At 39.5% G+C, this 17,353-nt stretch overlaps 2 protein-coding genes across 12 annotated transcripts in view; one reads left to right on the top strand and one right to left on the bottom strand.

Moving 5' to 3' along the window:
* Positions 1-8,900: 8,900 nt before the first annotated feature.
* PDHB (pyruvate dehydrogenase E1 subunit beta) lies at positions 8,901-14,683 on the top strand. Its single transcript, XM_060631423.3, has 10 exons — positions 8,901-9,025; positions 9,105-9,158; positions 10,610-10,717; positions 10,808-10,870; positions 10,974-11,009; positions 11,152-11,437; positions 12,257-12,367; positions 12,707-12,798; positions 13,703-13,844; positions 14,141-14,683. Exons 1-10 carry the CDS (start codon positions 8,984-8,986, stop codon positions 14,284-14,286), a joined length of 1,080 nt encoding a protein of 359 aa, XP_060487406.3. The 5' UTR covers positions 8,901-8,983; the 3' UTR covers positions 14,287-14,683.
* Positions 14,684-15,152: 469 nt separating this feature from the next.
* PXK (PX domain containing serine/threonine kinase like) overlaps positions 15,153-17,353 on the bottom strand; it is a 74,302-nt gene continuing 72,101 nt past the window's right edge. For 5 of the 11 annotated variants that reach the window (XM_060631421.3, XM_060631422.3, XM_060631409.3 and 2 more), the window contains one exon: positions 15,153-16,431. In XM_060631421.3, coding sequence (XP_060487404.3) covers positions 16,251-16,431 — 181 coding nt within the window. In that variant the 3' untranslated portion in view covers positions 15,153-16,250. The remainder of the gene's footprint in view (positions 16,432-17,353) is intronic. The other 6 variants (XM_060631412.3, XM_060631414.3, XM_060631416.3 and 3 more) reach the window with 2 other exon arrangements.

The raw sequence follows: 17,353 nt of genomic DNA, 5'->3' as shown, positions 1-17,353 counted from the left end.
GTTGAGTGAAAGAAGCAGTCTCAAAAAGTTATATACTGTATGATTTCATTTATATAACATTCTGGAAAAGACAATAGTATGGCAATAGAAACAAAGATTAGTGGTTATCAGGGATGGAAGGAGGGAGTAGGCTTCATAAAGACAGTAGGAAGCACTTTTTGAGGTCATAGAATTGTTCTGTATCCTGATAGTGGTTGTCAGCTTCAAAACTCACAGAGCTGGACAGACACACACACACACACACACACACACACACACACACAATTTTACTGTATACTCACTTAAAAATATATTTTTTAAAAAAGCTAACTTTTGTGTAAAGAAAGGCAGATACAGACATACATGCTTATACACAAACAGTCCTCCTCTGTAAATACAGAGAAGAAATGAGTCATAGTGGCTGCTGAGGCAGGGAAAGGAGGCAAAGTGGGGTGAGGTGGGATGAGGGAAGGGCAATTACTTTATACCTTTTAGTACTTGAATTATTTTTCCTACAATGAAATAAATGTCCTACTCAAAAGTATTTTTAAAATTCAAAATAAAACATAAAACATAAGTGCATATGGATACATGGGGAAGGAACATGTAGAAATCATAAGCAATATTTCAATCACAATTGAGATTTATTATAAATCTTTCTTTTATTTTTTAATTTTTTTAATGTTTATTTATTTTTGAAACAGAAAGAGAGCATGAATGAGGGAGGGAAGGAAGGAGGGAGGGGCAGAGAGAGAGAGGGAGACACAGAATCTGAAACAGGCTCCAGGCTCTGAGCTGTCAGCACAGAGCCCGATGCAGGGCTCGAACCCACGAACAGTGAGATCATGACCTGAGCCGAAGTCAGACTCTCAACTGACTGAGCCACCCAGGCGTCCCTCTTTTATTTTTAAACCTCATGTTAGGCTACTACATTGTCCTTTCTAAGTATTTTTCTGTGCATATATAGTTTTAAATAAAATTAGGATTATATTTTAAACTATTTTTATCTGCTTTTTCACTTACTATTATTTTATAAACATTTTTGCATATTATTTGATATTCTTTAAAAATATAATTTGTTATGGGCGCCTGGGTGGCTCAGTCGGTTAAGCGGCTCAGGTCATGATCTCGTGGTCCGTGAGTTCGAGCCCCGCGTCAGGCTCTGTGCTGACAGCTCAGAGCCTGGAGCCTGTTTCAAATTCTGTGTCTCCCTCTCTCTGACCCTCCCCTGTTCATGCTCTGTCTCTCTTTGTCTCAAAAATAAATAAACGTTAAAAAAAAAATTAAAAAAATATATATAATTTGTTATTATGTAATATTTCAACATCTGGACATATCCTAATTTATCTAAATAGTTGACAATTTTTCCTACTATATATTATAGTAGGAATATATATAATATTATATATTATATATATTATATATTATATTTCACATAAGTTAATCAGTAACAACCAAGATTTAAGAGGATAAATCCCTACAAGTAGATAACTAGACCAAAGAAATATGTATATAATGTGTAAACACATTTATTTATATGTTTAAACCTATTTTTAAAGGTTCTTGAGATCTACCAACAAACTGCTTTCCAGAAACAATGGAACAATTAATACCATGTATGAGTGTCCATTTCCCTAAACCTTTACCAGTATTGAATGAACTTTGTTAAACTGTTAGTAATTGAAGGGCCAAGAAACAGGTCACATTGATGCTTTGATTTCTATTCCTTTGGATATGACTGAAGTCAGACATAGTACATGTTTGCTAGTCATTTCTACTATTTTGTGAAGTGTGTATTCACACTCTTTGTCCATTTTCCATTGGGATTTTAGAATTTTCTCATTACTCTTTAGAAATTCTTAATGTATTAAATATTTATATAAATATATTGCCATATTTGTGGTGAAGATTTCCCAGTATATTATTTGGCTTGTAATATTATAAGTTGTGTATGTTAATTAACAATCAATTAAAGAAATATATGCTAATTATAAAAAATCATACTACATAAAAGGTATAAAAAGAAAGGTAAAATGTTTCTTGACCTCTATTAGTCAAGTCTTACCCCTACACCATTTAGTCTTTGTTCACAGTTTCTTATGAATTCTCTCAAAACACTTCCTTATGAGTATATATATATATATATATTTTTTTTTTTTAACGTTTATTTATTTTTGAGACAGAGAGAGACAGAGCATGAACGGGGGAGGGTCAGAGAGAGGGAGACACAGAATCCGAAACAGGCTCCGGGCTCTGAGCTGTCAGCACAGAGCCCGACGCGGGGCTCGAACTCGCGGACCGCGAGATCGTGACCCGAGCCGAAGTCGGCTGCCCAACCGACTGAGCCACCCAGGCGCCCCTATATATTTATTTCTGCATGTTATTTACACAAATGGGATTCCGTTTTTTAGTTCATATCTCCCCTTGCTTGGAGATTGTTTCCAATAAGTACATATTGTATATGTGTGTGGATCTGTAAATGTAGATCTGCCTCACTCTCATATTTTTATTCTTTTAACAGAAGAATGACATTCCATGGAGGTGTAATATGCTTTGTTAAACCAGTTCCCAACTGATGGATATATGAATGCTTCCAGTTTTTCACTACTTCTGGTTTTTTTAAAACTTTCTTTATCCACTATTCATTTGTATATTATATTTTGGTATAGGGCTTCCCACTTTTTTGTAATGTGTGAGGAAGATAAAAATGTATTTGTAAGATACCATAGAAACTGGAGACATTGTTGTTGATAAAATAATTATTATGTCACCAGTCCCTGGAGAAAAAGCATGTCTTCTCTGCTTCTTCCTATAGGGAACAGAAGGAAAGCTTCATTACTGAGACTTTACATGAGAAGTTTGAATTCTGTCATGATCACTTTCTCAAAAGAAGTTGACAGACAATAAGCACATGGAAAGTGCTCAATGTGATTGATATTCAAGGAAATAAAAATTAAAACCACATGAAATATAAAAACACACCAAGCAGGATAGCAAAATTTTAAAAACTGGTATTACCAAATGTTGGTAAAGATCTGGAGCAACTGAAACTTGCTCATCTTGGCAGAAGGAAAATAAAACGGTATCACCACTTTGGAGAATTGTTCAGCATTTCTTGTAAAGTTAAACATATACCTGACCTATGACCCAGAATTTCACTCCAAGAGAAAGAGAAACATGGGTCTACATAATAACTTTTATATGTATATTCATAGCATCTTTATTCATAGTAGCCTCAAACTGGAAACAGTCCAGGTGCCAATAAGATGGGTGAACAACAACAAAAAGGAGTGAACTGCAGACAAACTGATTCTAAAATGTATGCAGTAAGGTAAAAGAACTAAAATAACGAAAATGATTTTGAAAAAGAATAATGTTATAGGAATGCCACTACCTGCTCTTAAGAATTACAATATAGCTACAGTTATCAAGACAAAATGGTATTGGAGGAGGAGGGACAGAGATATAGATCAATGAAACAGAATAGAGTACAGTAATACGTCTACACAACCCTGGCCAAATGATTTTTGACAAACATACAAAAACAATTCAATGGAGAAAGTAGTCTTCTCAACAAAAGGTATTGGAATAATTGGACATTCTTAAGGACAAAGCCCAAAACCTCAACCTAAAACTCATGTCCTACACAAAAATTAACTCCAATTGGATCATAGACTTAAGTGGAAAATATAAAACCATAACGCTTTTATTAAAAAGGAAAAAATCTTTGTATGCCAGTGTTAGGTGAAAATTTCTCAGATATGATAGCAAAAAGCATAATCCATAAAAGAAAAAATTGAAAGATTAGACTTTGTCAAAATTAAAAACTTGTGCTCTGTGAAATATCTTCACAGGATGAAAAGACAACCATAAACAGAAACATATTTGCAAATCACATAACTGACAAAAGACTTGCATACAGAATCCACAAACAGTGCTCTGAACACAACGTAAGAAAACAATCTCAACATGCACAAATCAATCAATGAAATACACGACATAAACTGAATGAAGGGAAAACTGCATGATCAATTCAATGGATACAGAAAAAGTATATGGAAAAATCCAATGCCCTTTCATGTTAAAAACATTTGACAAACTAGAATAGAAGGAAACAACCTCAACATAATAAAGGTTATATATGAAAAACCTACAATTAACATCAGCTGGCTCAATGGTGAAAAACTGAAAACTTTTCCTCTAAGTTCAGGAAGAAGACAAAGATGCCTGCTTTTACCACTTGTACTCAGCATAGTTTTGGAAGCTCTAGCCAGAGCAATTAGGCAAGAAAAAAAAAGGTGTCCAAATTGGGAAACGAAGATGTAAAATTATTTGTTTTTACAGATGGCATTATCTTATACATAGAAAATCCTAAAGATCACACACACACGCGCGCACACACACACACACACACACACACCTATTACAACTAGTAAATTCAGCAAATTTGTAGGATATGAAATCAGCACTCAAAAATCAGTTGCATGTCTATACATTGAGAATGGACAATCTGAAAAGGAAATTAAGAAAACCATTCCATTCATAATAGCATCAAAAAGAATAATTAGGAATTAACTTAACCAAGGAGGTTAAAGATTTAAACACTGAAAACTATAAGACATTGCTATAGATAATAAATGAAAAGATGTAAATAAATGAAAATAAATGAAAAAAAAGACAAAAATAAATAAAAAGACATCCTGTATTCATAAACTAGAAGGCTTAATACTGTTAAGATGTCAGTACCACCTGGAGCAACCTCCAGATCCAAAGCAGCCCCATCAAAATCCCAACAACAGTGTTTGCAGAATCAGTAAAACCCATCCTAAAATTCATATGGAATCTCAAAGAATCTCAAATAGCAAAAGCAACCTTGAAAAAGAATAACAGGGGTGGCTGTTTGACTCAGTCAGTAGAGCATCCAACTCTTGACCTCAGGGTTGTGAGTTAAAGCTCCACATTGGGCGTGCAGCCTACAAAGAAAAGGAAAGAATAACAAAGGTGAGGACTCAACTTCTGATTTCAAAACTTACTGCAAAACTACATTAATCAAAAACAGTGTGATACAGGCATAAATATAGACATGGAGATCAAGAAATAGACTAGAAAGCTCAAAAATGAACTCTCCCATATATGATCAAATGATTTTCAACAAGAGTGCCAAGACAGTCAACAAGTAAAGGATAGTCTTTTCAACAAATGATATTGGAATACCATTTGGATATCCACATGGAAAAGAATGAAACTGGACCCCTACTTTACACCACATATAAAAATTAACTCAAAATTTATCAAAGACCTAAACATAAGAGCTAATACTGTAAAACTCTTAGAAGAAAATATAGGAGAAATGCTTCATGGTATTAAATTTAACAATGATTTCTTAGATATGTTAAATCAGAAACAAACGGAGACCAACCTTAAAAATTTCCCAAACAGACAAAACCAGTTTAGTCGCACAAAGCTTAATTTAACTTACTTTGCAAGGCTAACTTGATCTGGATCATTTCTTACTTGTGGCCATAAAAATGAAAAGCAAAACCTGAACTGTTTCCTAAGGTTAACGTGAAGTAACCACTGAAAATTGTAACCAATCACTGCAAAGAATAAACTCACTGCTTTCTCACTATATAAACTGCTTTATAACAATATGCCCATGAGCCTCATTTCATGCTCTGGTTTGAGTGCTCCCGGTTTACAAATGGTCTTTTTGGTGTGTGCATAGTAAGTTTTTACTAATTACTACTTCAGTGATTAATTGGTGTTACTTGGGCTATCTTGAATCTTTGACATAGGATATAATACCAAAAGTACAGGCAATAAGAGAAAAAATAGATACATTGGACTTCAAAATTAAAAACTTTTATGTAACAAAGGACACTATCAACAGAGTGAGAAGGCAACCCAAGGAATGGGAGAAAATATTTGCAAATCGTATATCTGATAAGGGATTAATATCCAGGATATATACAGAACTCCCATGACTGGGGCACCTGGCTGGCTGAGTTGGAAGAGCATGCGATTCTTGATCTTAGGGTCATGAGTTTGAACCCCACGTTGGGTGCAGAAATTACTTAAATAAATTTTTAAAAAAGGAACTCCTATAACTCAACAACAACAATTCAGTTGAGAAATAGGCAAAAGACTTGAATAGCCATTTCTCTAAGAAAGACATACAGATGGACAATAAACACATGAAAAGACGATCAATATCACTAATCATTAAGGAAATGAAAATAAAAATCATGATGAGATACCACTTCATGCAGATGAGGATGGCTATTAGCAATAAGGCAAAAAAAATAATAAATGTTGGTGAGAACATGCAGAACCCTTGTGCATTGCCGGTGGGAATATAAACTGGTGTATCTACTATGGAAAACAGAATCGCCATTCCTCAAAAAATTAATCATGGAATTAACATATAATCCAGCAACACCACTTCTAGGTATATACCCCAAAGAATTGAAAGCAGGGACTCAAATAGGTATTTGTACACTAATGTTCATAGCGGCATCATTCACAAATCTAAAGGTTGAAAACAACCCAAATGTCCATCACAAGAATGGATAAACAAAATGTGGTACATGCATATAATGGAATATTACTTAGCCTTAGAAAGGAATGAAATTCTGATACATGCTACAGTATGGATGAGCCTTGAAGACATTATGCTAGCTGAAATCACACACACACACACACACACACACACACACACACACACACACACTGTCTGATTTCACTTACATGAGGTAGAGTAGTCCAATTTATAGGGATAGAATGGTAGTTGCCAGGAGCTAAGGGAAGACGGGAATGGAGAGTTACTCTTTAATGAATACAGAGTTTCCTTTTGGGAAAATGAAAAAGTTTTGGAGATTAACGGTGGTAGCGACTGAACAATACTTAAAATGGTAAATTTTATGTGATGCGTATTTTACCACAATAAAAAACAATCTAATTAGAATACGAGCAAAAGACTTGAACAGACATTTTACCAAGGATGGATGGCAAGTAAGCATGTGAAAAGATGTTCAATAATCATTAACCATTAAAGAAATGCAAATTTAAGTCATGAGGGACATTGCTACACATCTATTAGAATGGCTAAAATAGAAAATATGGATAATATCACACGCGGGCAAGGATCCAGAGCAACTGGATGTCTCATACCTTGTTGGAGGTAACATAAAATGGTATAGCCACTTTGGAAAAACATTTTGATATCCTTCTCAGTATTTACCTGAAGAAATGAAAACTAAGGTTCACACAAAAACCTATGAGCCAATGTTCATCGCAGCTTTACTGGTAATAGCTGAAAATGGATACAACCCAAAGGTCCTTCAAAGGGTGAATGGATAAACATACAACTACTGGGCAATAAAAGGGTTCAAAACGTTGACACGTGCAACAATTTGAATGGATCTCAAGAGCATTAGTCTGAGTGACAATAGTAACTCCAAGAGTTACATATTGTACAATTCAATGTACAAAACACTCTTGAAGTAACAAATTATAGTCACTGAGAACAGATTACTGGTTGCCAGTAGATAGGGGTGGAGGAAGGTGTGACTATGAGGTAACATAAAGAAGTTGCTTTGTGGTGATGGAATAATTCTGTATTGTGATAGTGGTGGCAGTTACATGAATCTGTACACGTGATGCAGTTCTACAGGATTATTATGCTTTCCCCAAGAACGCATATAAAAACTGATGAAAGCTGAATAAAATCTCTACCTGAGTTAACAGCATTGTACCAATGTCTGTTTGGGGAATCTGACAATGTACTATGGTTATACAAGATATCAGGCAAAGACAGGTGAGGGGTACATGGAAACTCTTTCTTGCGAGACTTAGTCTTTCAAAAACAACTGTAAGAAAGAAAAGATGAGGGGCACCTAGCTGGCTCCGTCAGAAGCACACGTGACTCTTGATTTTGAGGTTATGAATTTGAGCCCCACTGTTGGATGTAAAGATTACTTAAAAAAAAAAAAAAAAGGAATAAACTATCGATGCACTTAACATGGATGAATCTCAAAAACATTTTCTGAGCTAAAGAAGTCAGACACAACAGTACACTTTGTATAGTTCCCTTTTTTTTTTCAAATTCTAAAAAGGGCAAATTATCATGATGGAAATCGAAACTGTGATTGCCTATGGAGTGATGTATGGGGAATGATTGGGAGAAACATGAGGGAACTTTCTGAGGTGGTGGATATGTGCATTTTACTGTTTAAGTTACACCTAAAAAGGTGGGAGGGGGCCCTTTTTAATAAATCTCGCTTGAAATGACCAAAAAAAAAAAAAAAAAAAAAAAAAAAAAAAAGGTTGGTCAAGCCCACAGAGACTGAAAGGGTTGGATAAAGGACTTTTAGGACTTTCGATGACTGACAACCCAAAGTGACTTGAGGACAAAAAGGGATGGTAACAGTAATTACCTGAGAGGGTTCCTGTGAAAATTAAATGAGCTGTACAATTCTTACCATAATGAATGACACACAAGAGGCCGCTTAACGCACCTATGAAAGCTCTCGTTCGCGTTCTACGGGACAGCGCAGTCCAGGGAAGACCGAGCTCATTCACAAGGGAAAAAGTTCCTACACTAGACTGTGCGCAAGCGTTACTTGGTGCCCTAAGGTTTTCAGTGCCTCAAAGGCTGACCTAACTCTTAAGGTTCCTCCAGCCTTCAATTATGTTCCTCAGAGTCTGACTTTCGGTCCCGTGCTTCAAGGAGCACCACTTAGGGACGTGTCCCCGACGTGCGGCCAGCATGCCAGCAGCCGCCACTCCGGACGAAGTCGATTGGAGTCAGGCCCCAGAAAGAGCTGTAGAACCACCCCACGCGCCACTTTGGTCCCGCCCTTCGGCCCCTCACCCCAGGGGGGATGGGCGGGGCACGCAGGCGCGGCTCCCTGCCATTGGCTAGAGCTGGCGGGGGAGGCGGGGCCTGACAGGACTGCGGCCGCGCTGTGTTGTCATTTGGCGGCGGCTAGAGGACACGGTCAAGATGGCGGCTGTGTCTGGGCTGGTGCGGAGACCCCTTGAACAGGTAGGCAGCGGCACGGGTGCCTCCGCGCGATTCCTGCCCACCTTGCGCCCCCTCTCAGCGTGCTCTCTCTCCCCTCCAGGTCTCCGGGCTGCTGAGGAGGCGCTTCCACCGAACGGCGCCGGCGGCGCTGCAGGTAAGTCGCCTGGACGCTAGCCGGGGGAGGGAGGGGGTCCCTCAGTCCCGGGGAGGAGACCGGGGACGCGCCTGCGCTATGCAGTGAGGGGGGCGGCAGCCGGCCCTGTGGTCTGCGGGTTCCCACGTCCTGCGTGGGACTCGTGGTTCCTGTTTTGTGACCCATCGCCAAGCCCACCGGCATGTCACCCCCTCCAGGCTCATTGGAATCTGTGGGCGACCTGAGTAAACTAGACGCTTCTTCCCTCATCCCCCTTTAAAATTTTTTATTGTAATAAAATATACGTAACCAAATTTACCATCTTAAAGTGTATGTTCAGCGGCACTAAGTTCACTTACTATGTTGTGAGACCATCACCACCATCCGTGTTTAGAACTTTATCATCCTCACCAACTGACACTCTTTACCCCTTAAACACTAACTTCTCATTTCCCCCTAGCTCCTGGTAACCTCTATTGCACTTTCTGTGTCTGTGAATTTATCTATTTTTGGTACCTCCTGTAAGGAGAATCATACAATGGTTGTCCTTTTACGACTGGCTTATTTCACTTAGCATGATGTTTTCAAGGTTCATCCATGTTGTAGCATGTGTCAGAATTTCATTTCTTTTTTAAGGCTGAATAATATTCCATCTTATGCATATACCACCTCTTATTTATCCATGCATCTTTTGATGGACATGTGGGTGTTTTCACATGTGATTGTGAAATATGGATTTGTGAATGATGCTGCTAAGAACATTGGTGTGCGAGTATCTGAGTCCCTGCTTTTTTTTTTTTTTTTTCTTTTGAGCATATTTAGAAGTGGAATTGTTGGATCATTCCTCTTTGAGGAATTCCCCACCACCCCCCCCCCTTTTTTTTTTTACTAGAGGATTCTACCAAGCTGTTTAGTAAAATAACTTGTAGATTTTGAAGGTAGTGCCTGGCACCTAGTAAGTGCTCAAAACATAGTTTTATTTAGTCTTTCTTAATAGTTCTCTGCCCTACACTATACCAAATGTGGAAATAAAACAACCCAGTGTATTTTCTACTTAGGAAACTACCCATGAGCTGGTCTGGCCAGTAAACAGATTTTTAGAATTTTTTTAACTTTTATTTAAAAAATTTTTTTCATGTTTATTTTTGAGAGAGGGGGGCGGGGATGGGCAGAAAGAGAGAAAGGGAGACACAGATCCGAAGCAGGCTCCACGCTCTGAGCTCTCAGCAGAGAGCCTGACGTGGGACTCGAACTCACAAACCACAAGATCGTGACCTGAGCTGGAGCTGGATACTTCACTGACTGAGCCACCCACACACCCCAAGAATTTTTTGAACTTTTAAAGAGAAGCCTGTTCTAGTGATAGTTTTTATATTCTCTGCTGTATGCAGCCTACATAATTATAAGAGAATCTGAGTCGTATCCAGAATGATCCTATAGTTTATTAACTGTTTTTCCCATCCCTGTGACAGGTGACAGTTCGTGAAGCTATAAACCAAGGTATGGATGAGGAGCTGGAAAGAGATGAGAAGGTGTTTCTGCTTGGGGAAGAAGTTGCCCAGTATGATGGGGCATATAAGGTAATCAAGATACCTGAAATCAATATGAATTAAGGTAGCCATTTGCCCCCAGATACACTTAAAAGTAATGAAATCAATGTGTAATTTTAGGTTAGTCGAGGCCTGTGGAAGAAATACGGAGATAAGAGGATCATAGACACTCCCATATCTGAGGTAAGGCTTCCATCAGGAAGCAGACCTTTCAGGGCGTGTCTGTTCACGCGTACACTGTTCTAATTTTTATGGATTTTCACTTGTGTTTGTGTTTTACTTATAGATGGGCTTTGCTGGAATTGCCGTGGGTGCGGCCATGGTATGTGATCCTCTTTATGAATCTCATCCAAAGAAATTTCTTTTCACGTGACCTTTTGAAAACATTGTTTGAATTTTGGAGTGATTGCCACTCTTTACTGCTGTTTCTCATTTTTTTAAGATCTTTGTTTTTGATTTGACAGGCTGGGTTGAGGCCCATTTGTGAATTTATGACCTTCAATTTCTCAATGCAAGCCATTGACCAGGTTATAAACTCAGCTGCCAAGACCTACTACATGTCAGGGGGCTTTCAGTCTGTGCCCATAGTCTTCAGGGGGCCCAATGGCGCCTCAGCAGGCGTGGCTGCCCAGCACTCACAGTGCTTTGCTGCCTGGTATGGGCACTGCCCAGGCTTAAAGGTGGTCAGCCCCTGGAATTCAGAGGATGCAAAAGGACTTATTAAATCAGCCATTCGGGATAACAACCCAGGTTAGTAGAGTGACCCTTGGGTCTCTTTTGATCATTAAACAACTAAATTGAAATCTTTGCCTGGAAGGAACCCTTATAGGCTTCTAGTTAGGCTTAGATCATATAAAATGTTAATGATTTACAGAGACAATAAACACAATTTAAAAGTTGTTTTATTTTTGTTTTCCTGCTGTAAGGGAGCCTGTTAGGTACCTACAACACTGGTTTAATTGCAACAGGTAAAATTAGGATTGGCCAGACTGTAAATGCCAGTACCTAAACCATTCAGGGCTACTGGACATGACAGATATGAGGTCTCCTAATCAGCACAGTGAAACTTTTCACATAATGATTGTTAGTGTTGAAAATACATTTAGTCACGTAGTTACTTTTGTTAAATATCTGTATTTTGCATGGTGCCTGGATGCTCAGTGAATTGAGTGGTTGAGTTTCCAGCTCTTGATTTCAGCGCAGGTCATGATCGCACAGTCATGAGATTGAGCCCTGAGTCAGGCTCTGTGCTGAGTGTGGAGCCGCTTAAGATTCTCTCCTTCCATGGGGCACCTGGGTGGCTCAGTCAGTTAAGCGTCCAGCTCTTGGTTTTGGCTCAGGTCATGATCTCATGGTTCACGGGATCGAGCCCCGCATTGGGCTTTGCACTGATAGTGTGGAGCCTGCTTGGGATTCTCTCTCCTCCTCTCTCTGCCCGTACCCTACTGACACATGCTCTCTCTCTCAAAATAAACTTAAAAAAATTTTTTTTTTCCTCTCCCATTTCCTCTGTCTCTCCCTTCTTGTGCTTACTTTCTCTCTCTCTTTTTTTATTTTTGTATTTTGCAGTGGTGGTGCTAGAGAACGAACTGATGTATGGAGTTCCTTTTGAATTTCCCTCAGAAGCTCAATCAAAAGATTTTCTGATTCCCATTGGAAAGGCCAAAATAGAAAGGCAAGGTAAGAGAACTTAGTACATTTAAACATTATTTGTAATTCAGCCACTCTACTTATGTTGGTCAGATTCGGTCTTAAGTTATTGCTTTTTACTTTGATCAGGAAACTACAGGATGAGTTCAAGTTAAGAATGTGTCATGAGTTGCTCATACGCTTGTGCTTTCCTAAATCTCAGCCCAGTAGATTTGTATTTCATCTTTAGGGAGGCTACCACATTCCTCATCCCACTGGAATGGAGCGGAGCTGAAGATTTTACACGTGAACAAGAGCTGCCGTGGCCACAGAGCAGTACGGCAGCTTTCGTGCCAACCCGGCCTCTGATCTGTGACTGCTCTGTTTCAGGGACACACATAACTGTAGTTTCCCATTCAAGACCCGTGGGCCACTGCTTAGAAGCTGCAACGGTGCTATCCAAAGAAGGAATTGAATGTGAGGTATATGGACATTCATTTATTCTTAAAGAATCAGAAAGTTTCCTTTTAGTTTTAAGATCCAGAAATAGTTAGCCTACTACAGAATTCCAACTCCCCTAAGTGTAAAACTCTTGGTTTGTCACTCAGTTCTGCCTCTGCATGAAGCTGGGAACCCGCTTGCTTTTCAGATACCTAGCTTTTTACCACATAGGTTGGATCTTTTAGAAGAGTACCTGCTTTCTCAAGTGGGGAGCCAGCGTTGGAGCTGGAGGTTGGGAGAAGGGGAAACTTAGAAATCGGTGTCTTACCCTTTCACATCCAGGACCTACCACTTGCTAGTTCTACTTGAACAAGATACATACTCTGAATCTCAGCCCTGTCAGCGGTAAACTGAGGAGAGCACATTTACTGTCCCATCAGGGTGGTTGTGAGAATCACACTTAGTGTGGCGCCTGGCACATGGTGAGCAGTCAGTTGTTATTAGTTGTTTTGATGAGAAGGAAGTTAAAGTCCAGGAGGATAAGTGAATTTTTTTTTTAAGTTTATTTTGTGAGAGAGGGAGAGAGAGAGGGATAGGGGCAGAGAGGGAGAAAGAGAGAGAATCCCAAACAGACCAAACAGTGGTCAGCGGTGGCCTGATGCGGGGCTCGAACTCACAAACCGTGAGATCATGACCTGAACTGAAATCAAGAGTCGGAGGTTTAACCCAGGCACCCTGAGGGTAAGTGAATTCTTAACAGGGCTCCTTGTGGTAGAGAGAAAGACTTTCGTTTTAATTACAATTTATTTTTTACCATTTTGTTCTTGAGTAGGCAGATTAGATTTTCCTAGACCCCGAGATTAACAGGAAACCAAACAGGGAGTGCCATTATGGGAGTGAGACTATCTGTGGCACAGTGGCTCCATAAGGCGTATCTTTGTTTAGGTGATAAATATGCGAACCATCAGACCAATGGACGTTGAAACAATAGAAGCCAGTGTCATGAAGACCAATCATCTGATAACTGTGGAAGGAGGCTGGCCACAGTTTGGAGTAGGAGCTGAAATTTGTGCCAGGATCATGGAAGGTACTTACTTCAGAGAAACTGGTTCTAGAATGGTCCACCTGTTGACCAGAATAGTCAAGTGTGTACCTGGATACTGGATAGAGATCAGAGGCTAAGGGTGACCAAATGCCTCAACTTTCACCTTGTCACCTTGGCATTTTTCCTTTGGGTGAATGTTTAAAAAAACAAAGCCAGAAACAATCCCCGTAATTAGTATTCCTTTAGATTTTCTCTTCTTTGGAGAGCCACACTTCCTGTGCGAAGGTGTTGGTCCTCAGTGGCTTTTCTTCTCTCAGTTGAGCGTCCTTCTCTCCTAGGCCCTGCATTCAATTTCCTGGATGCTCCTGCAGTTCGCGTCACTGGTGCTGATGTCCCTATGCCTTATGCAAAGATTCTAGAAGACAACTCGGTACCTCAGGTTAAAGACATCATATTTGCAATAAAGAAAACATTAAATATCTAGTTTGGACTTGAATTTCAAGTCATTGGGATTTACTAAAGTACGTCCTGATACTTCACCTGGATTATACTGTAAGACCTTATGATTCATAAAGTTATGTCTAAAGCAACAACACAGATGTTTTTGTACTTGGAATAAGTTTAAATGTGCTTGTATGTGGAAAAACTCTTCTCTCCCACCCTAGACTCCAGGGTGGTTTTTTTTTGTGTTACAATTACCATGGTCTTTGAATAAGGCTGATGTAAAATTTCACCCTCTCACAAAGACAACGTATGAATGTGGCAGAGTTCTGCTGAAAGATGTATCCAAAAATGACAACTTGTATGTAAAAATAAAGGCATATTATGTACATTTGCCGTTAGGTTGTTTTGATAAGGAATAAAGGAATTCCTATGACTAATTATATTTTTATATTCTTGAAGTAATAAATGTGGGACAGGAAGAGTCTTAAAATTCTGGAACAAAATTAGCGATTCTAATCACCTAAACTGCCATCACACTTGCAACAGGGACTTGTCCACAGACTCTTCAAATGTCCGATTCTATTAGGGTTCCCATCAAAATTAAACCAAAATTCCTGTCAGGTATTCTTCCCATGGCCAAAAACCAGACATTTGCCATCTGCTGTCCTCTTTAGAAGTTGAGACAGAAAAGACAGGTTTAAGTTAGTTCTAGAAACATAGAAGTGGTGTCTAATTTAGATAGCAAGACAGGATTGTTAGCTTTTAGTAATTAAGAGGGAAAATAGCACACAAAAGAGACATAGGATAGGTGGGAAGGAAACTAGAAATACTGTGTGGATCTATGTTTCTAAAAGCTCCCACAAAAAATTCCCACTTACAATATCTAGCCAAGCTATAGACAACACATTTTCTTGACATAGTTTATTTTAATAAAAAATACAGCTGAACATTTGTCACAGATTAAATGAAACTATACACAATGACATTCTCTCTGCATAGTAACCAACACTGATGTGTGTATTTGAATTTTTAAATGGATTACTTATAATCCTTTAAAGTGCAATTTATTTAAGGGTTTAAGCAAATTGTAGGATAAAGGATCTAATGAGTAACATTAAAAAAATGATATATTTGGACAAATCTTTCAAAAATCAGAACTGATTTCTATGGATGCCAAATTTACTTTTGTTGTAATAGTAACCCCCTCCCCCCAAACCACAAACTTAACTTTATTGCTGAGGATTAAGAAGGTCCTCTAATTGGCAAGAGCTTTTCCTGATGTTAACATCTGTCTCAATACACTCAAACTCAAAGGAACCGTGAGTCAAGAGTGGTTGCCTTAGCAGCCCTGAGTTCTGTAACCACAGCAGTATTCCTGTTAGAACCTAGAGAATGTTATGGACTTGACTTGGCCCCGTCTATTTGAGTGGAAAATGAACTCAGTTGCTCCTCTGACTCCATGACGTAACTATGCTGTGGACTACGGTGTTAATGTCTAAGGAAATAAAGTAGCAAGAATGGGACTTAATCTAAGAAATAACCAGAAAATGCTTTATATAGAGAAATGAACTATGAGGGGAACATTTCTGGGAGTGTCTGATGGGATGGGAGGGATTGCAACACAAAGGTCATTCACTGCTGGCAGTGAATATTGTCATTGTTTTTCTGTCCATTTCCTTAAGTTGGTGCAAATGTTGACTCCAATATGCTGCTGCCCCCAAAAGATGCCCATTAGAGGATGAACAAGACTCCTTTAAAGTGGTAATAAAGGAGCGAATTATTTCTTAAGGCAGAAACGCCAGCCTGACTTTATTCTACTTGGATATTTCCCTCTTGAGAAGCCTCTTAGATGAGCATCTGCAAAACAGTATGTGGCTTTACTGGCTCAGCAATTGTTCATCCGGAAAGAGAGTGCTTTAGGGGCTGGAGGTGGGAGGAAAAAACAAAGAACTTTTCCCTCCAAGTGTAAACACGAATCTTCAGCCGATCTTAGGAGCACTGTGATCACAGGTTTCGGCTTTCCTCAAAGTTCCCTTTTGGAAATTCTGGATGGAGCTGAGTAAGGCCCCTCGGCTCACGCCATTCACAGCCTGGGGCGGGAGCTGTGTAGGCGCCTCTGTGCTCGCAGGAAGCAAGGGAGCTGCTGGTGGCGGAGGCGGAGGCGGTGGAGGTAATGTGGACATCCCTACGGAGGAAAGAACGCGCAGTCAGTATCATCTCCAAACACCCAGCACACAGGCTCCTGCTCGGTCCTGGGTGCAACGAGCTTTGAGGAGACTGCAAATGTTTCTCCCTCAGAGAGACCAAGATTACCCAGTGCTGTATGTTTTTTTTCAAATACCAAACAAGGAAGCTACAAGCATCAAAGGGGAAGTAATTAAAGGTTGCCGTTTCTCCCAGTAATAGTCATGTGGGAAAAGACTGAACAAATATCACAGATTGCACGAAACTCTGCAGAGTGACATTTTCTCTGGGTAGATGAGCCCTAACTCCATTTCCAAATTCTAGCAATGGTCCCAAGAGAAAAGCTCCATTAGCTACTTTAGCCAGGTCCTGGGCAGCACCACCTCTGAGCTAGCAAGTAAAGATAGACATTTGTATGCACAGAGTTGGGCTACCTGAGTAACAGTGACTAATAAAGGATGAACATTTCTTTAGCTGCGCCAGCACACACAATATTTGAAGGATGTGATTTAATGTAAAATGACAAACTGGATTCTCGGCAAGGAGGGGCTGAGTTATGGGCTCCCCAGGGCCATCTGTCTCCAATAGTCATTTCCTATTAGGCTGCATTAAAGAAATATAAAATGCGAGTAACCGTTAACAGTGAAGCAGGGGGCAGCGGGCTCTCTCCCTGGCAATGGTATTCTCAGGGAGGCAATCTTCCTCAGCCCCCTTCCTTCCACTGTGGCCTAACCCAGGGCCAGGATGGAGCTGCACTAACCCTACATCTTTGCTGAAGCAGCAGGAAAGACTCTACCCTAGTGGGCAAGGAGAAGGAAACTGGAAGCGTATCTGAAACTTCCCCTTAGCTTCCAAGCATGTGAACATTTGGCAGTTTAATTTTATAGTTTTGAATCAATGAATGAATTATTCTCCTAGGACAA

The sequence above is a fragment of the Panthera onca genome, chromosome A2 (assembly GCF_046562875.1).
Source record: "Panthera onca isolate mPanOnc1 chromosome A2, mPanOnc1 haplotype 2, whole genome shotgun sequence".
In the NCBI taxonomy this organism is placed as follows: domain Eukaryota; kingdom Metazoa; phylum Chordata; class Mammalia; order Carnivora; family Felidae; genus Panthera; species Panthera onca.
This window is presented reverse-complemented; position numbering and strand designations above follow the sequence as displayed.

Excerpts from the sequence above, each read along its gene's own strand:
- PDHB (XM_060631423.3), top strand. The coding sequence starts at position 8,984 with ATGGCGGCTGTGTCTGGGCTGGTGCGGAGACCCCTTGAACAG. Across the intron at positions 10,718-10,807 it reads AGTATGATGGGGCATATAAG|GTTAGTCGAGGCCTGTGGAA; the intron begins GTAATCAAGATA and ends GTGTAATTTTAG. Across the intron at positions 12,799-13,702 it reads AAGAAGGAATTGAATGTGAG|GTGATAAATATGCGAACCAT; the intron begins GTATATGGACAT and ends ATCTTTGTTTAG.